At 41.7% G+C, this 20,785-nt stretch overlaps 1 protein-coding gene across 3 annotated transcripts; it reads right to left on the bottom strand.

Annotated features, from left to right (window-relative positions):
• Window positions 1-525: 525 nt before the first annotated feature.
• trmt44 (tRNA methyltransferase 44 homolog) lies at window positions 526-16,160 on the bottom strand. 3 transcript variants are annotated; one of them, XM_085400123.1, is made up of 12 exons: window positions 15,565-16,160; window positions 15,371-15,488; window positions 14,212-14,431; window positions 14,045-14,113; window positions 13,633-13,740; window positions 12,525-12,596; window positions 11,009-11,115; window positions 10,476-10,659; window positions 8,642-8,990; window positions 4,640-4,813; window positions 3,142-3,258; window positions 526-1,722 (listed from the first exon to the last, which is right to left on the bottom strand). In XM_085400123.1, exons 1-12 carry the CDS (start codon window positions 15,893-15,895, stop codon window positions 1,490-1,492), a joined length of 2,082 nt encoding a protein of 693 aa, XP_085256249.1. In that variant the 5' UTR covers window positions 15,896-16,160; the 3' UTR covers window positions 526-1,489. The 3 variants fall into 3 exon arrangements, with proteins under 3 accessions (XP_085256249.1, XP_085256250.1, XP_085256251.1); XM_085400124.1 differs by lacking the exon at window positions 4,640-4,813 and having other exon boundaries at window positions 536-1,722; window positions 15,565-16,159; XM_085400125.1 differs by lacking the exons at window positions 526-1,722; window positions 3,142-3,258 and adding an exon at window positions 3,289-4,515.
• Between the last annotated feature and the right edge of the window lie 4,625 nt (window positions 16,161-20,785).

Here is a 20,785-nt window from a genome sequence, read left to right as displayed (position 1 = left end):
AAAACTCCAGAGAACTTTCTTCCTCGCTGTACTGAACCTTTGAACAGGCTGAGCAAACGATTGTGGATCCACATCAATATTCAGTGACGAAGCCGCTGAGCAGGGAGACGTGCGAGCACCCGGTCAGCTGTACGTAACCTCAAGATGTCCATTTCAACCACAGTATGGACTTTATGAGAGGCACTCGCCTTTTTAAGGAGCCACAGTGTGTCTTTTGTCCTGGCTTCCTCCCCTCACCCCCAACCGGTCACCGTAGATGGCTGCCCCACCCTGAGCCTGGTTCTGCTAGAAGTTTCACAAATGTTTCAGATCATCAAACAAATACACGATCTGTGACTTGACCTTAAAAATTCAGTTCATGCTGGAAAACCCTCCAACGTGGCTGAATTACAACACGGTGCTGTAGAAGACTCTCTCCCACAATCGATATGTGATCCATTGTTGATCTGCCCACAGCTGTTGTCACTAACAGCGCACTCGCTTACATCACTGTCCTGAGACATTCTCGCAATCACGGTTTTAGTAACGCAGTAACGCAGCGTTCCTACGGGAAAGTAACGGTAATATAATTACCGTTTTTGTAATAGTAATCCCTTACTTTACTCGTTACTTGAAAAAAGTAATCAGATTACAGTAACGCATTGCCACACACTGATTGTATAAACAATGTTTTTATTGTATCAGCGGTCTGGTTGTTGTCTGTCACATACACAAAACAAACCCCAGGAAGGCACTTCTCACTGCTCGGCTGCAGTCCCTCGGAGGGCCTTACCATCTTTGACATTTGAGCCACAGGGTGATGGAAGCTGTGTTAGAAAGACGCAGCAGTGAGCGCCCATCCAGACGGGACAACACGCAGCTCAGCCCTCGACTCCTGCCAACAAATAATTCATACCGCTAACATTTACTTTGTTCAAACGCTGTCCGGCCTTTCTCCCCCGCCCTGTCTGTGAACCCCAAAGCACACGTCTGAGCTGAATGAAATGTCTAAGTGAAGCACGCAGTTAAAGACTGAAAGTTTACAGGACCTTTTAGAGTTTTTATGCTGTGGGCGAGGAGAAGATCCACCACAGAGCTGATAATCTTTAAATAGAAATACAAAGACGTAGCTTGAAATCAGCTTTATAGTGAGTAAGTATACCTGAACTCGACAAAAGTCCAACAGTTAAATAAAAAGGAGACAGGATGCTTTGAAATTAAATTTCACAAGACAACATAACCCAGAGGTTTAGAGAGCTCCAGCAGTGAAGCCCCACCAGGAAGAAATGCATGTTGGCAGCCTTACAAAGACGAAAGAGGACTGTGAAATTTCAAGGCTTCAATTCCCAGAAATGATGTAACGTTGCCTCAATAAAACTCGCTGCTTGGACCTGAATCTTATCTTTGAGGCTACAGGGCTGGAAACTAGAGTTCAAACAACGATGTGCAGAGCTCTGCACAAATTAAAAATCCAAACAAAGTCAATGAAAAGTCGTGAAGAACGAGTCGATCAAAAGGCTTCATTCTTTATCTTCTTCAGCGGTCTCGTCGAGGGTCGGAGGTCATGTGCTCCGTGGGCGAAGGCGCAGCTTTCAGCCTGCAGGGGGCAGCCCTGAGGGTGGTGAGCGTGAAACCAGCAGAGGCGAGTTTTCAGGGCACCCGGGGTGACGGGCTTCCTTTTAACATCCGCCCTGAAGGGCATCTTCTCCCGCCAGTCTCTTATGTAGACACGCCCTCCTTCAACTAAAGAGTGACAAGAGGGAGACACAAAATCTATCAGACTCAAACGCTCCTCCCAAAAGATACAAATAAATATTTTCTTAAAAGACAGAAATTAGGAGAAGAACACAACATAGATGCCTGGCTGTCAGGGCACCGGGTAGAAAAAGTCATGTCTGCGCTGACCCCCACAGGTTATAAGCTTCTCACCTTTCGAGAGTCGTGCACATTTTTATCTATTATCAGAAAGAAATGTCAACTTTGTTTCTATCTCAAGTCTGACTTTGCTTGCACTCTAAGCAATTTCTGTAGGGGAGGGGATCCAATTTTCTCAAACTGATCCCTCGAGACCAACCAAATTCCAAATGACGATGGTAAAAGTGCTCATTTCCCCTCTTTTTCAATCAACAAAAGCCCAGTGTGATGCCATGACGCCAAGCAAATTAACTCTTTGCATTGGACGATTCAAGAGTTTTGGCAAGCACAAGTACGCTTAAATATGCTTTGATGTCAGTGTTGTGGTTACGGGGGGGGAAGAAAAGGAAGGCATACTTCTCACCCTGCTGTCTGACACTTTTAACCAGGAACAGCAGCAAAACACACTGCTTTACGGTCAACGACAGTACGACTTCCAGGACTGCATTTTAAAAAGTGTTTGTCCAGTTATGTTGAAAGAATTGTGGCCTGGATTGTTGTTTCCAAATTGTGGTTCTGAGCGTGAGACGTTTTCGTGAGTGAATAAAATTTGGAAAAAAAAAAGATGTTGCTGCCATGTTTATCTTTAGAAATAGTAGCTTTTAAAAGTCTTAAAAGCATACACTGTAGTTAAAAGATGTCAACATATGGGTAAAATTTTGCAACCTGGAACGAGGCCATCGCCACCTTATGGTTTTAAAGAAGTGCCCATACCAGGAGGTGGGACTAATGCTAGCTAGCAAGCTAGTATGAAAACAAACAAAATGTTCGTAATGGAAAAACTGGACAGCTGACTCCTCTGAGGGCTTTTTGTACTGACGAACACCGAACGAGCAAGGTGCAAGCAATAAAGCATGAACTGTATTCTAATTAAGACGTTCTTTTAAGGATCTATTAAAGAAGACTTGAAACCAAAATTACCAGTTTACTCAAGTCATAAATCAAACGAGAAGTAGGGTAACTTTGAAATATCCCCAGAAAGTAGGGTTAAGGCCTCCATCTTTTATATACAGTCTATGATTTAAATTGTTGGAAAATAAAAATTCAAACAAAATCTGTTTTTAAAAAGAAGCTAACGGTTTTTTATTTAACACCCTTTCTGTTACTCATATAACCTCCAGTATCTTTCTCACTGTCACTGGTTTCATTTAAGCACTATATTGTACTTAATGAACAGTCTAGTTCTCAACAATACAACTTTCAAATGAACCATCTACGAGAACGTAGAGAAGCGTGCAGAAAAGCTACCTCTAAATACTTGATGATTGTTCCTCAGAAGCGTCTGAAGACCTCCGCACTCTTTCTTCAGGAGCCGCAGGGTTTCCTGCCCCAACAGCCCCGCAACCTCGCTCACAGAAAGGCTGCCTGAAGGGCAGGGAAGAGGGACAAACAATGAAAGATGGGAGTTATACATGTGCAGGAAGAGGTCTATTGATTTTATAATCATCAATGCATTAACACAGTGCTTCAGCATGCACAGAGATCGTTTTTATCCAGCATTTCAGACAAAGAACCACTCGGCTTGAGTTGATGTTACCGGCTGTTCTATGACAAGAAAATGCGAGCAAAGCTATATATACACATAGTATATAAAGATTGGTTTACAGTAGAGAGTAGCTTGTCAGAGTGTTTGTCAGAGCTGTAAAGTATGCTCAGTTAAAGCCGTTCCAACAAGCTGTCGGGGCAGCTGGAACGCGTTTTGCCAGAGTAGCCATTTGAGAGCCTGAATCATTTTTGTCAACTCTCCACTGGGGCAGAGATTTTAGAAAGGAAAAGGAGAATATGTACAGTTTTAACCTCTAGGATTAGCATAGTATAGATGACAAACCCCTTTGTAGTCACACATACTTTCGCACTATGGTTATAAAGATCTTTTGGCATTTCTGGCCTTGCCCTTTTTACACCACAAGGTAATTCAATCTGAGCTGACCTTTGGTTTATACAAATGACAAACTTCCTCCTTTCTCTGACGTATTGGAGGGAGAGACACACCGCATGATTTCATAACTATATTTGACTTAAATCTGCATCTTCAGTGATATCTTCATCGTACTTCTGTGGTCACTCGCTGCAATCCCTGCTGGCTTAGAGATGATATGAATACTGAATATGAATGAAAAGCACCGTCTGACCCTCTGATCCAAAACTCAGTTTTCCGAAAACTGTTCAGTTTCAAACTCTTCTGCTTGTCAGGTCTCTGAACCTTGTCTTTCTGCCGTTGAAATTCATCGAAAAACATATTGTCCACCCAAATACATCCTAATTTTAGTTGGCCAAATTGCTGCGTTAATCCCTAAAATATGCGACACACTCCCACATTCACAGACACTAGCGCAGCCAAACCCAGTCGTATGCTGCAGAGTGTGAAACTGGGCAGACTCTCATCCCACAGCTCTGACGCCAGGGAGCTCCAGGCCTTGATATAATATCAATACACCGTTTAGAGCTGCCCTTTACTGCCTACAATGTTAATGGGGATTAATGGGATAGGGACAGTATTGACAGAGTAGATTCAGCTTGGACTAAGACCAGGTGCAGATGAGAATTAATGACTTGGCTTAAAGTACAGTTGGACTTGCTTGTTTGAAACGATGCCTGTTGTGTAGGATTGCTTTTGTTGTGCTGAAGAAAAAAAGAAAGAAAAAAAAAGAGAAAAGAGCTCAGCTGTGATTTCCATCTTTGCAAAAACTGCAACTCTCACAAGGCGTGTAAAGATGACAGGACATATTTCTGAGGGATTACATACTTTTAGGGTAATATTTGTCTTGATGAGCAGAGGAGGGGTAGTGGACATGGAGCTGCCCAGGCAGGAGGAATAGAGGGAGGCCACAGAGAAGATTCATGAATGTAGAGAAGGAGGACATGCAGAGGGTTGGGGTGACAGAAGAGGTTGGAGGCTGGTGATTTGTTGTGGTGACCCCTAAATGGAGAAGCCAAAAGAAGAAGAAGAAATCTATATACTTCTGGAGGAATCATAGGGTTTGGAGACAATGGAAATGCTATGATTCTGCAAACCATTTAACTTGAGCATAAAATGGTCACTCAGACAAACAACAACAGAAGTCTCGCTTTTTTCCATCACATTTGAGATCTCTTAATCGGTCTCTCTGTACACGGCTGCCCCACATCTCTCTTTGCAACCTCACCGCTAGCTCACAGAGCAATAAACACAGCAGAGAGAGAGGAAAGGAGACAGGCTACTGCTGTGCCAGGAGAGCAAGATGTCCCTGCAATGCAAAGGAATAAGTACGCGAGCTTTTTGCTAAACCTTTAAAAAAAAATCTATTTACAAGGTGATGAAAAGTTGGCAAATGATCTGGCAAAGGTGCAAAGCTAGTAACAATCAGGTGAACTGAAACATGAACTTGCTATAATATGATGCCACCGTGTTGCCTGGCAACCTAAAAAAAAAAAAAAAGGGACTACTGGCATTTATATAGTAATGCAGGACACTGACATGTACTAGAACCAATAATTACATTATTATTGCTAATAAACGTAAATATGCATGCTTGCTGAATCCTCTTATAGCACCCAATAAATAATATTTACACTCATCCTCATATATCTATGGCTCGAGCATGTGGCTTACACATTTCCCTGCCAAGCGAAAGATCCCCCGGTTCAGTCTGGGAGGAGACACAAATCCCTTTGGGGTTGTGTCAGGAAGTGCATCCAGCACATCCAGATCAAACGTGCGGAGCTACCTGCTGTGGTGACCCTTTGCGAATAAGGGAGCATCTGAAAGCAACTTTAAAACCGGCCTTTATATGAATGACATTTTGGAGACAAAAGCAAAAGTATACAAAAAACAAAAACAACCCAAAAAACTCCGTTTGGATTTTTTCAAACCAACAATCTGAAAAATATTTGGTTTAAACTGAAGGAAAGCAGAAAATGTTCCAGCATGTGAAAGAGTGAAGTGAAGCGTTCACTCATCAAAAACACACCGCGCCCTTCCACGCAGGCTGCTTCTACTCAGTACAATAGCGTGTTTACTGTCCCTCTGACATTTTACTGAGTTGACATTTAGTGTCGCTCGATGTACAGCTACACACAGATTTTCATTCTCGGCGTGATTACATAACTCTGTGACTCAGCACTACAGCCCGCATGAATTAGTAACTTGCTTCATATTTACAGTGTCTCAGAAGAGCTGTGAGATATTTTTAAGTTTAATGTACAGGAAGCACAATATATGCAACTGATATAAGCAGCAGAGACACTAAGATGTTTTAACTTGCTCAGTGCAAACCTTTTAAATAGAAGAACTTGTCCCAAATAAAAAAGGAAAGAGTCTGATTGATGTTAAATAGGAATTTTCATTTCAAAGAATTACTATAAATCACTGAGTATCAGTCTTATGATACAAACCCAACAATAGCTGGCCAAACAGGAAAAATACTGACTCTTATGCATAGTGAAAACCTGCTTATTTCTGACAGTTTCAGAGCTTAATGAGTATTATTTGTTTGTATTTACAGTAAAAGAGATAAAAAGAAAAGATAAAAGAACATCGTCTGACGTCGCACCAGAGCCATAAAGCCACAGAAACAAAATGATCATAAAATATCCGCTTAAGTGCCAAAAAGGGAAACATCACCATACTGAAAATGATTAGACTTTTTGAAGATGCATTAAAGAGCAGACAGAAACTAAACTCCAAAGCACTTTAAATGACTCCGAGACCCATCTGGATTTATTTAACATGCGCTGGCTCCCTCTGAATTTGGCCTTTGTTCGTACACAGCAGATAACTGGTAGGAATCCCTCAATACAAATGCGTGCTCATGCATAAATCATAGATGGTGGTGCATTATTCATGCAGTCATCTCCATACAGAGTTACACTCTCCCTTTATTCACTCTCCCTAAAATTTTCTACCTTTAATTCCACCGACACCCCGACAAGAAACGTTCTGTTTTAATAATAGCAGGCTTCGTGCCCTTATCTCGTTCATAACGTGTGACTGTGTGTGAGTGTGTGTGTCAGCGGAGCTGCAGAGGTGTTGACAAAGGTGATTGCGTGGGTGCTGTGAAAGTAAATGTGTGTGCGTGTCTGTGGGTGTTTGATACGGGCTGCGTGGTACGCAGCTGGCGGAGGGTGTGGCAGAGTTCAAAGAGGCGTCGCTCTGTGTCATCAGGTCTCACCGGCTGATGCTGAGGGGCAGGATTGTAATCAGCGAGGTGGGGGGGTCAGACGGGATGATGGACGAAGAATGAAATTCAAAGTTCAGGCAGTAGGTGCTGCGGATGTAATGGTGTAGCTGGTGAGTTTTAAAAAGTGCTGACGCCATATGTAACGATTGATTGTGACGGTGTCGTTTCAGAGGCATCGGGTTACATCTGCACCGCACCATACGAGGTAAAAAGCACTCACTATGTAACTGATCAAAGGCATAGACTGTGTACAAAAGATGGAAGTAGCCTCGGGGGTTGAAAAGTGACCACAGTAGGGAAATGCCCCAAACCTGCATTCTTTGTAATGGACAGCAGAGGCACCAAAGCACAACAACAGTTGCCTCAATGTGCTTTATATTATAAGGTAAAGACTCTACAATAATAAAGACAAAACCTTAATCAGATGACCCCCTGTGAGCAAGCACTTGGTGACAGTGGGAAGGAAAAACTCCCTTTTAACAGGAAGAAACCCCCAGCAGAACCAGGCTCAGGGAGGGGCGGCCATCTGTTGGGGGTGAGGGGAGGGAGACGGGGGAAAAGGCACACTGTGGAAATCCAGAGTGGTGCATAAAAACAAAGGGTGAACGAACAAGAAATACTCAACAAGCCCCTGGCAACCCAGCAGCGTAACTAAGGGAGCACTCAGGGTTACCTGATCTAGCCTTAACTATAATCGTTATCAAAAAAGGAAAGTTGAGAGCGTGTCTGTCTCCCACATTCAAATGCTTGCACGCTTCAATAAATCACTGGACCCGTTTCTCATTTTCCCAGCAAAATATAAAGAAACGAGGTGTGGCTGAAGACTTTAGCAGAGTGCTGTACACCAATGTGGTGAATACATTAGAGGCAACGAGATGTCCACTAATAGCCAACCATTAGCTTCGAAGCAAAGGGAGAGTAGTGAATCTGTATCCTGTATATGTGGACAAGGCTTAAATAGTGTGGTTCACAACAGCTGCTTATCCAAAGACATTAACATCCACCTACCAGCCCTTATACAGCTTTCTTACATCATATACACTTTCAAGCTCATCTAATGTTCTTCTCACCTCTCCAGCAGAAAACACATTATAAAGTCATTTTGCCTTTAATTACAGGTTGATACACTTAATCACAGTGAGAGAAGTTAATAAAAAATAGGGTGATAGATGTTTTTGATATGCTAAGACTGGGTCATTTACATAGCGCCAAATCACAACAGCGGTTGCCTTGAGATGCTTTTTTTTGGTAAAGACAATAATTAATAATAACTGTGTTATAATATAAAAACGTGACAATGTCTTTAAAAGCTGTTTTTGGTGCGAATAATTGGTCAATTTAGCCGACTGCTAGGTGGTAGTTAGGCAACATGATGACATCATAATATCTCATCTAGACAAGAACCTTCAGGGGCCTAAGATGCATCTGAGCGCCAGGTCTTGATGCTCAGACCGGGCACTCAGATGCATCACACAGAGAGTCTTTCTGTCCTACAGGCAAATAGGAACACCTCACAGATACTGATCCTATTCTGGATTTGATCTCAACCTGTGACTCAGTTCAGCAGCGACTCATGTCAATCGTTTTACCTCCTTGGTTCCAGTCACGGCAGGATCCTTCTCCATCGCCCGCGGTCATTCCCAGAACAGCATTAGCAACCCGCAGAACAACACCGTCAACAAAGTCCCGCGGGAGAGCAGCACAATTTCGCACCGCTTCGACACGATCTCGCGGCTGGAACCCGGCTCCCCAGGAGCTCCCGGGGGTGCCGTTACAGCTTCCGTCCCCATTGCAACAGTCCTCGTCATTACTGACGTCTGACCTCTGAACTGTGACCCCGGGAGCAGTGCAGCGGCTGTGGATGTAATGAGCCCTTTGTTGCTCTACCTCAGGTTCATCAGATAACTGATAGTTTCTTGACTTTCCTAAAAGACACACCTGTGGGAAAAAAAAGAAAAAAAAAAGAGAGCAGAGTGTGAGGGCGACTCCCTGTTTGGTTGTCTTTTCTTGTTATTAAGTTCAAAGAAATCATACTTTTTCTTTCCATTTGAAAATGTTCCCATGAAATAATTTTGTGGGAGAGCTTTTGCTGATATGAGCAAACTGAGTGTTACTGATGAGCAAACAGCAAAGCCCAGAAAATAATAGCTTGTTCTTTTTATGGCCACGAGTATATTGTAGCTATTAATGGCTACCCGCTAACAGATTTATTGTTCCCTCTGGGATTATAAAGACATCCTTGATTTATTGTACGTCTACACTAAACGAAGCCCAGGTGGAGAAAAGGCTGGGACGCACAGCTGTATGATTTACTTCAGCCATCCACTGATCATAGCGCTGAGAAGTGTTTCCACATAATCCCAGGATTGCAAAAACATGTAATGAAGTTACTGACTTCAAGCTAATCGCATGACAGCAGCTGGTCAAGACAACCTGATGAAGGTCCAAGCTGTTTCGAGCTGACAGGAAGATAACAGTAACTTAAATAGCCACTCATTTCAACCGAGGTGCAGAAAGGCATCTCAGTGCACAACAGATCCAGCCTTGAAGCAGTTGGGCTACAGCAGCAGAAGACCCTACTAGCTGACAGGAAGCTGAGGCTACAGTTCACACAGACTTTCCAAACACACAGCAGACTGGAAAACCATCGCCTGATCCCGTCTCAGTTTCTGTTGTGACATTCAGACGGAGTCAGTATATGGTGTAAACATGAAAGCATGGATCCTGCCTCGGATCAACAGGAAGTCTTGGCACACTCAGTACTAACCAAATGTTAAACACCCCAATCTGCATGTGTTTTGTTGTTGACCATGTCCATACATTCATGACCACAGTGTAACACTCCATGTCGCAAAGCTCAACGTGACAGCGAGTTCCCTGTACTCTAAAGTCCTCCACAGTCACCAGATCTCAACCCAACAGAGCAGCTTTGTGATGCGGTGAAACGGCAGATTCTCATCACGGATGTGCAGCAACTGTGATGCTGTCTTGGCAACGTAGCCCTTTTGTGCTATTCTGAAAGAAGAGTTATAACTTTCAGATCTGTGCAGGGGAGAGATGCAGTTGAGGTGCATTATGGGAAACGTCATAACTAAGGTGTGTTTTAATTTTCACAAACTTTTTTACAACCATTTCAAACCTGCACCTATTACAGAACCCCACCAAACGGATTTCTCTCTTTATTTCTTTCCCTCGCTGTCTTGTATTAATTATTTGATAGCTGACAGCAGAGCTGCGCGGTAGACGGGTGGAGAGAGAAGAAGAATTCACGAATTGCTGAACTAATACAATGTGATTTGTTCTGGAGCACAGACTGAAAGAAGAAGGAAAAAAAAAAAACAGAGGCCGGGGTCAAACAAATGTTTACAACAAGTCAGATGGATTTGCTGTGAAGCCGCCTCCACTCTGTTTCTGTCAGCCTACCCGTTTAGTAGAAGGTATTCTCAAACAGTCTTCGTCAGTGTTGAAGCCACAGACTTGGCTGACCTCAGCGATGAAGTCGATGTATTCCTTGTACTGAGACTTCTTACACTGGCGTCTCTGGTATTTTCCACAGAAGTCGAAGAAACAGCAGGGGAGGACAAAGTAGCGGCAGGAATAAGACGACCTATAATTTGAAAAAGAAGGGACAAAATAAATCTACACAGTGCCGATCATTACTCTTTAATGCAGTCAGACTACAGAGGACTTGTTTTACTTAAGCATTTTTCCACCTTTACTCAAACTGTTCAGACAGGAAGCGACACACACAAGAAATCATCATCTGCAGTCTCAAACAAGGAGAAATCTGACTCCTCACGCTGAGGCTCAACATCGCCATCAGGTGGCCGTTTCAGTAAACACACACACACACACACTCTTCACACATCACCCCCTGCCCATAATGTTATTCCAAAACTGGAGAGATCAGCTGGCATTTGAGCTGCTGAGTGTGATTGTGTCTCCTGATGACTCGCCTGGCTGCTATAACGGGGATCCACGGTGTGAGCTCGTCCGAATGGTTCCCAATCAGCCAGTCTGTACCCGGGAATAAGAAGCTCTCGCTGGGAGTAATTGCCTTTTCCTGAAATAGCACAGACCCAAAGAGTACAAGAGGTCCTTAGAGCAGGAGGGATGCACACCGGTCTAATTTAATATCATTTAATAGAAATAAGTATTTTTATCTGCTTAGACTTTTATTTGAGATGCATTTAAAGTTTTGGTTTGGGTTTTTTTCTTAGTGGGCTCAAATATTTTTTATAATTGCAATTAGAAAACAACTACAAGATCCCAACAACTTTTTTTAGAGAGTTTATATAAATCCTTTCATATTTAACAGATGGCCCTGACACCAACATCACAAATGATGAGAGTTAAGAGCCTGTGAAGTCCAGAGAGCTTCCGAATAAAGGTTGAGGACTGAGTACAGCTGCCCCGGGGGCGCAGAGAGATTGTTCTACCACATCCGCTCCGCTAAAATCGGTCAATAATAGATGACCTGAAATGGAAGCAGTCAGCAGCTTGTTGTTAAATGAGCGACTGAGGACAGGAGGCAGACGGGAGAAAGCGGCGTTTTCAGGGCAGGTTTCTCTGGAAATGTGTGTGTCCACATGTGTATGCAAGCTTCTGTGGTAGTATTTTCTTTGTGCAGCTTATTACAATCATAAAAGCAAGAATCTCTTAAGTAAACTACAAGAAATGTACAGTGCTGTGAAAAACTATTAGTCCACAGAATATTGGAAAATATTCTGTGGACTGATGAGACAAAATTTGAACTTTTTGGAACGTTTGAGTCCCGTTACATCTGGCATAAATCGAACAAAGCAATTCATAAAAAGAACGTCACACATGGGACGACCGTCAAGTTATGCCCTAAATCTCAAGATCTGAAACACACCAGCAGGTCCGCCTCTAAGTAGCTCAGATAACGGCACTGTTGCCTCACCGTCGCACACGTCCAGGTTTGTAACCCACCATGTTGTCAGGCCTTTCTGTGTGGAGTCTGCATGCTCTCTCTGTGTGACCTAGTCAAAGTGTGGACCTGAATCCAATTGAGATGCTTTGGCGTGACTTTAAACAAGCAGTTCATGCTGGAAACACCTTAAATGTGGCTAAATTAAAACTATTCTGCAAAGATGAGTGGGGCTAAAATTCCTCCACGCTGATGTGAGACTCACTGCCAGTTATCACAATCACTTGATTGCAGTTTTTGCTGCCAAGGGTGGCAAAACCGCATTCATAGATTTTCGTTGCCCTGAATAAATTAAATCCTCATTTAAAAACTGCACTTTTTATTTATTCAGGTTGTCTTTTTCTAATTTCTAAACACATAAGAAAGAGGAAAAAGACTTTTTCACAGCACTGCAGGTGTAAAATTCTCCCTGATCATTACTTTTACATCTTTATGAATGCTTCATTGTACTTTTTAATTACAATAAATTGAAGCACAAAGTGAGGACACGGAGTCGAACGTTTCATGCTCGGCTCGCTCACCTCCAGCAGAGTCTGGGGGCCGTACATGTCCCAGATCTTCCTCCTGCGAACATCGATGCCCCTTCCAGGGTGCTGTAACACAAGATGCCTGATGGTCAGAGAGGCTAATCAACCTCAAACACATTCACACACTCAGCCAAGTCAGATCAAAAACATTAAAATTTAGAATGTACCCCTTAACGACAATGGCCGGCCGATATGTTTCTACTACCAGATCTGGACCTGCCCCGGCGTTTTCCCCTGTCTATAAAAGTCCACTGTTTACCTCAGCTGCTGAGTGAGAGATGTCCATCTTTATTTACGCTTTACTTTGTCAAAGGAGATCGATACGGGTTGAGCTGCTGTTTTTACCGCTGTTAGCTCCTGTTAGCCAACAAAGTTGGAATCAAACACTTACTGAATAAACTCGCATCCAATGTGAGATGCAATCAAACTGTTTATCAGAGGGAAAGTGTGACCTTTAAACTCTACGTTATACTAACTGCTGTTGTTGCCAGCTCATTGTCAGTTGCCTGGAGATACGAGGGTCGCATTTCTAATCTGTAGAAAATATGTAATTGGGACATACCGCACCTCCCCTGCAATGGCTCTGCGCCCCCCCTAGGGGGCGGGCCCCACACTTTGGGAAGCTCTGCACTAACTAACTCCTATACATTTTTAATGGATCCATTCTAAGTTTATATGAACATATCAGTTTGTTGAAAGAGACACTAATCTATGTATATTTATGAGTACAACACTCTTTTTTTTAAATCAAATAAACTAAAAGGAAATTACTGACTGTACCTTTAAGACAGCGCTTCTGGCTTTCCTAAAGTTAGTGTGAAATGTTTTATATGTGACCACCATATACAGGGTTATCAAATATGAAGAGTGTTCTCATACTGTGGATGATTTTGAGGACTTTGTGGGCTTTGGGTGAGAATGTAACCAGGAAGTAGCTGCTGTTTGATTTTCTTCTAAATTCAAACAGTGTTCAGTCACCAGTGTGCAGAACAAAAGCTGAGGATTCAGTCACTCATAACAAAGATCAAACACTCGGTCCAGCGTGACGATCTGGCCTAATAAACTGCTGCTTTTACATGAATTCATCAAGCACTGAACTCACCCCTTCATTGGTCAGAATGTGAACCAAGAGGCCATTTCCACAGCCGAGGTCCACAAAGGACTGCCTGGCAGTCAGACCTTTCTCTGCTCTCTCCTCGGCCCACACCACCTGCAGCAGTACGGTGACACAGACTCATGGTTAGGGAGTGACAAATGCTGCTGATACTCGTAACCTACAAATGGATTCCTAAGGTCAAAGGTCATTTTTCACATTCAGGTTGATTGATTTAGCTTAAGTTGCATGACCCTCTGACACCTGACATAAGGTCATGTGAGTTATTAGCTGTTTTTACCTGCACACACAGTACCTGTATGGACGTATTTGTTAATTATTTCAAAGGCTAATTCAAGTATAATCGTGATAGGATCCACTCATTTGGTGAAAAGAAGATTATTGGAAGGTTTGAACTAACCAGGAGATACGTAGCAATAGCAACATCCTCATACACAAACTTTTCAGGATCTGTAACCTCAGGCCAAACCTGGAAACAGTGTGAGAAATATATATGAATATATCAACACAAGAGAATAGGACGTAAACAAAAGAATAAACAAGCCTCACATCATCCAGTCTCCTCACCTTCACCATGGCCTTGTACTTGTCCTTCAGCTGTTGGTACATGAGGCTGTACTTCTCCACTGGCAGCAGAGACAACGTGCTCCTGAACTCGCTACTCCTGCACTCGGTGGCCCAGCGCACCAGTTTAGGCAGCAGGTCAGAGGACAGCCAGGGCAGCTTGGGGTAGGCGACGCCATCAGAGAACCAGGAATCGACCGACAGCGCACACAACTCCAGGGACCTGCAGATAAAGCACAAGTCATCTACAGTGTTGTGCTCATTTTATGCTAACTATACTAACATGTATATTAACTGAGAGTTTGTGACGTCGCTGCTCCGAGTTCACTTATATCAATATCAGGAGGATTTTTAAATATGAAAAAATAATTTTAAATATTAATAAGAAAAAGGAGATAAACCCAAAACAAATTAAAAAAAAACAGAGACAATGTAACAAAGTTTGAACAATAAGAATAACAACTCTAAATTATATTCTGTGGTTTAAATTTTCTTATTGCTGTTGACACTGAATGTCAGACCCATTTTTAAACATCAGTGGTGGACTACAAAAATAATAATACTAGATGGTGAAGACCCTCAAAAAAACCCTAATAACTTGTCTTTCATTCATACACCCACTGTTAGAAGAAATCAAGACTCAGACCAGACGAGATTTTCCAGTCTTTTCTTGTCCAGTGAAATGCAGCCTCAGTTTTAACAGGAGTGGCACCTGGATTGGTCTTCTGCTGTAGTAGACGATCCACTTAAATGTTTAATATGTTGCGCACTCAGAGATGCTCTTCGGCATATTTTTTGTTATAACAAGTGTCTATTTGAGTTACTTTTGGCTTCCTATCAGCTCGAAGAGGTCTGGACATACTCTGACCTCTGACAAAAAGAAGCAGAGCTGCAGCTCATTGGATATTTTTTCTTTTTCCACTCCATTCCCAGTAAACTCTAGAAATGCCAGCAGATCAGCAGTTTCTGAAATATTCCAACCTATACGTATGGCACCAACAACAATGCCATGCTCAAAGTCACTTAAATCACCTTTCTTCCTCATTCTGATGCTCAGTTTGAACATCAGGATTGTATAATCAACCAGTAAACTATCGTCCAAAACAAGGCATTTCGTCCTGTATGTTCTAATGTGCTGTAAAGATGATGACTGCAGACTCACCATTCCTCACAGTCCTGATTGCAGAGCTGAATCTGATAAATGTTGCCTTTCCTCAGAGACGCTTTTCCCTCTGCATCCTCTTCAAATGGAATAAAGGTCACTCGCTGTCTACCAAAGTCTGCAGAGAACAAGAGAGAAGGCATTAGAAAGAAATATAACTGATACAACAGTTTGCAGAAGTGAGAAGCTCTTACCTTTCAGGATAATTTCTTTATGCAGGTTTGTCCCATAACAGTTTACTTTGGGAATAAATGTCCTGACGCTGGAGGACCATGGTTTGTCGGCTTCGTGGGCAGCTGAGGCCCCAGTGATCATGAAGAGCAGCGCATCTGTGAAGAGTTCAGGATCATGCAGCAGGAGCCGTAGGTCGTCTTGGTCCACATCTTTGCTGTCTGTCTCTTTAACTCCACAAAGACGCTTGTTTATAACATGAGGTTTCTTTATCCACACGTCTACGGCTGACCAGAAGCCATCGGGGAGACTCTTACATCCTCCCGGGAACTTTATATCGAAGAGCTTTGGCATAACTGAGCAAGCGAAGCATGTGTGTTTACAATCACTGAATCAACTTCCGGACAGGAGGGTTTTTGGGGTTTTTTTTGGGGGGGGGGGGGGGGGTGCACCGATATATGTTTCCAAGAACAATGAAATGAAAAACGGATCATTTACGATAAATCCTACTTTGGTCCAAAAACCTTTTAAGAGCTTTATTTAAAAGAAAAAGCGAGAGGCAGCTAGAAAAACGCAGTACTATGTCGCTGAGTGATGACGTTTACACCAGCGACAAAACTCTATCATCTACGCGGCATGCCCAATAGAGGGTGCTGTTTATCTTTGTCTGTAATGACTCTGTAGTCATTCAGGGGTTTAGGGGGATGTTTTTGTTTTGTTTTTTGTTTTACTAAATAGCGAACAAGTCAAAAAGAAATCACTAAAAGTATAAGAAGATTATTTGTAACCTTCACTAAAGCTGTTTTTGTACTGTGATGAGTTCTGAAACCTGACTGAAACTCTTCAAATAAACCATTCCTCTGCCGATGATCAGTATGCTGTTTTACAAGGTTGGAGATTGGCCTAAGAAAGCTAGGTCAACTGATGGCTTTTTAAGCAACGATTTAACTTCTACCAGCTTGGATGTCTGTGGTATAAAGTAAAAGTAACGAACACAGTGTTGGAGTGTTGCACAGTATAGCAGATTAATGTGATTTTTAGCGGATGATGCTTAGATTCATTCACCGAATTTCTCCTTCGTACCAACTTTATAATATCTATTATACGTTAGTATGAACATTGTAGTGTCAGTGTAGAGGATGGATGCAGTAGCACAGATCAACTGATCACAGCTTGTGCATTAAGAAAATGCTGGCACTCTCTATAGAACCTATTCTGAGTTGTGAGTTCTTGCCCTTCCTGAACCATTTCAACTGATTTTAGGATTAGTCGACACTAATATATAGATTTCTTCATAAAATTAAGGCAAATCATTAAAATAATCTCAGCTCTTCATGTTTCTTCTCGCTGTCTTCAAGCTTGGACTCTTCCCTTTCTTCTCTTTCAGCATTTGTGCATTTCTTTGGCAGGCTTTATCAAACATTGTGTACGAGCCTTGATTTTTTTCTTTCCATGTCTTGAAGCTTGCATTGTATCTCTTGATTTATAGCTTGCAATTCTTGAATTTTGCACTTCATAAGTTGGTGTGCTGCCTCCTGCTGTTCTTTGTCTTTCAACAATTGAGCATTTCGTGTCACTGATTCTTCCAACGTTACTTGCAGCCCTTCATTTTTCTTCTCTTCCACTTGAAGCTTGCACTTCATCACTTGGTGTATAGCTTCCATATTTTGACGTTTGCACTGCAAATGTTATTGTATTTCCTCCTGCTGTTCATTCTCATACAACATTTGTTTATTTCTTTGATGTGCTTCATCAATCATGTCTTGGATCTTGATCTCCATCTCAGTGCTTCTTGCTTCTCTTGTTTTCAGTTCAGCTTCCATATCTTGAAGCTTACATTGCTGTTGGTGTATTTCCTGCTGCTCCTCTTTCTCTTTCATCACACATTTTTTGCAGGCCTTTATTTTTGTTCTCCATGTCTTGGAGCTCTGACTACACTTCACGATACTTCTTGTCCACCTGAGTTTTTTCCACATGCCTTTCTTTAATCCTGTTCTCCAGGTGGAGTTTTTCCCTCACTACATTTATCAAATGCTTTTCTGAGTGCTACAAATCCACTCCACTCAGGAGCGATGGGGTGAGCCTTTTTTCATGTTTTTTTTTTTTAGTATCTCAATGCTTCAATTCTTCTAAGAATCTGAATGTTTTCGAATTCTTCTTAGTTGATACTGAATGATTGATGGCTGTGAACATCAAAGCTGCAAACAAACAGACGCTTGGGCTGAAAATGGAACTTTACTCTGCCTACTTATAAGTTCAGACCAAAGAAAGGTGAATTTTATATCCTAAAAATCTTCCAAGGCTGCTGCTGAGGTCAACACTACATGTGCAAATTAGCTGGTCACATGACACTTTTGAATAGGAGGTTTTTTTTCTATTTTATTTTATTTTATTGGAAGAATTATAAATAAAGTTACAATCTCTGCAATTATTGTGACATTCATATTATTATTCACCGACTCATTAACATATTTATTTTCAGTGGTCATCACATATAGAAAACTGCACATATAGAATCAAAAGTCAAATCTAATAAGAACAGGTCAAATGTGACTTTGTGATTTTGCTAGCATTTCAAAGGGTTTTTCCTGCTGGACGTTATTATCCCGATTCCACAGTGTCCTCTCGATCTCCCTTTTTCCTGAATGAGTGTGTCAGGACACCTTCTTGCTGGGATGAGCTGTAGGAGCTTCTCCTCACCTGGCGCTGCTGACTCAAACTGGCACACAAACTGTCCATCATTAGTTACCTGCACGTGTACGAATCAGCTCTTCATCCACTCATGTCCAGCTCAGTGCTGCACTCAGTAACTAGTGCAGCTCTAGGAAATCATCTTCATTGTCTGTTTTTCTCCATCGCTCTTAGATCCCCTCTGCTGTGCCCGTCTAAAAGAAAACTAACTGTCTGGGAAAAACTTTGTTCACCTGCCTGCCTTTGGCTCAAACCTGTTCTCTTGTGTAATCAAACCTGGTTCCTCTCTCACCGTCTGCCTTTGGGTCCAAAACCCAGTGCCCATTTTGACTGTAACAATGAACTGAACTGAAATCTAACCTACAACACCAAAAACGGTGCACCATCTTTGTCCCATGGGAGACGTATTATGTCTCTGTTAAAAATACAAGTTGTGGACATTTTCGAAGGTTTGACCCTTTAAACTTTTTTTAAAAAGGAAGAAATTTGGGCGACACCATGTGTCCTCCAGCAAATATTTCCTCTGTGGTCCCATTAAAGATGGATTAAAACATGACCTTGAGTTCTCTGTTCCTTGGCCATAATGCACAGGATAAACAGCTCACTGTGTGAAGAAAGGTTGATTAAAGAAAAGAAGAAGAATCTTAAAAAGAAAGAAAGAAATAATGGCCCAGACTTCAGGAATCGCTAATCAAATATATAAAAGTTTTGATTCATTCATAAGCGTGATCACTCCTGGGCTATGGTTTAAATCTATGTTACAGCTATAAGCACTAAAAGAGATTTTAAAAAATAAATTTTCTGTTGTCTACATGGTCGCCTTTACCTCTACACTGAAACAGGAAATAAGAACAGTCAGGGGTTAAAGTGAGATTTGGCAAGTGGTACAGTGTGTACACACCACTGACACAAACGGTTTGAAATAACAAGATGTTGAATGAACTTGTCAAAGTCTCCATTCTTTAGCCGTCTTCCATATATCTTATTTCTCTTTATGAGGCTCTTTAAGATAATTAACATTTTCTGACAGGGTGAACCCAGCCCAGCCCAGAGGAAGCACTGGCTCCAAGTCTCTTATTTCTTTTATTTACTCTATAAATATGAGTCTGACTGTGTGTGAGTTACAGTGACAGTGAAGACTATTATATTTCTTTCTGCTTCTGGTCTTTTCAGTTCAGACGTGTCATTTTTCATTTTCACGGCAACGATTTGTCCGTGTAGAGTTGCAAAACACAAGAGCTTGTGAATGTGAGAACTTGTAAAAATTAACTAAAAAACATAAATATATGAGTCAAATATTTCTGTGTGTAAATAGCAGTCTACATATTACAAAATATTTTTTCTGTAACTCATTTCAAAAATACAAGTTCACATATACAAGCTCTCACACTGTTCAACATATTTATCTTCAATAAGTCATGTTTCCCCTTTATTTTTATTATCTGTCTCTTTTTCATCCCCTTTTGTTTGTTGTTCAGTGTTTTGGATGGATACTGCCTGTCTTGCTGTGATATGAGCTTCCAGCTAAGCTTGTGTCGTATAAATGAGAGTTATGCCCAGTGTAACAGAAAACCATCAGATTTAGGAGAACAGGAAACATCTCTCAAGATTCAAGATTCAAGAGCTTTATTGTCAATACAGTAGTATACACAGTATACAGTGTACCGAAATGCTGTTCCCCACCGGTGCATTTATAAATATATAAGGGATATATCTACACACACTTCCTGTCAGCCTCTAGCCTCTCATCACTTGCTGGAAACAACACATTTCTGTCTAAATACATGTGTAATGGGTTATTATTGTCCTGCATGACTTAAGAAATTTGATGACACCATAATTTGTCATCTCATTATGTCGTAATGTTTCTATTGTTTGTCTGACGCTAATGACAGAAAAAAAAAACCCAAACATATTCCTGAAAGAGGTCTAAGTCATCACAAGCCTGTTGTGACTGTTAAGCCGTAGCCGAGCTGGAAGCGCTTGAAAGAAGTGGTAACAGATTACTTTTAGGGCGATCATGTGTGCACGGTCCTATAGGCTGGTCCACTGTCAGGGTTGTATAACCGAGGCAGGCTGGCAGAGAGGAGTAAAGTAGGAGAGACTGTACCAGGAAGTGCAAAGTTCTATCTGTGCTGCCTGCTTTGCATTCAAATGCAACTTGAGAGGCTAAAAATCTCGTCCAACTGGTTCAGCAACAACAGGCATGGAGGAAAGGAAGACTGAAACGGAAAACCATCTGTGACACTTCATATGACTCAAACCTAATAGCAGGTTTAATCCATGCTCAGTCTTGAGAGTAACACAATGGTGCTAATTACACTGTGGTAACAGTTTGTACTCTAGTATTCATTAACTTAAATTAATCACAACACTATTCACGTGGAGTAGTGTTATGATTCAGTATGGTCATTTCCTGGTCAAGGCAAGTAATACATTCAGTAACACAGTCAGAGATTCAAACTAAAAGTAATTTAACGACATATTAATTAAACCTTCTAATCTTTTTGAAAGTTGTCTTTTTTATATTTTTATATTGTTTCCATTATCATT

This window comes from Rhamphochromis longiceps, linkage group LG3, assembly GCF_057381845.1.
Source record: "Rhamphochromis longiceps isolate RC_006_pf linkage group LG3, R_longiceps_female_GT1.1, whole genome shotgun sequence".
In the NCBI taxonomy this organism is placed as follows: domain Eukaryota; kingdom Metazoa; phylum Chordata; class Actinopteri; order Cichliformes; family Cichlidae; genus Rhamphochromis; species Rhamphochromis longiceps.
The sequence above is the reverse complement of the archived record's forward strand: the minus strand, read 5'-3'. Positions and strand labels throughout refer to the sequence as shown.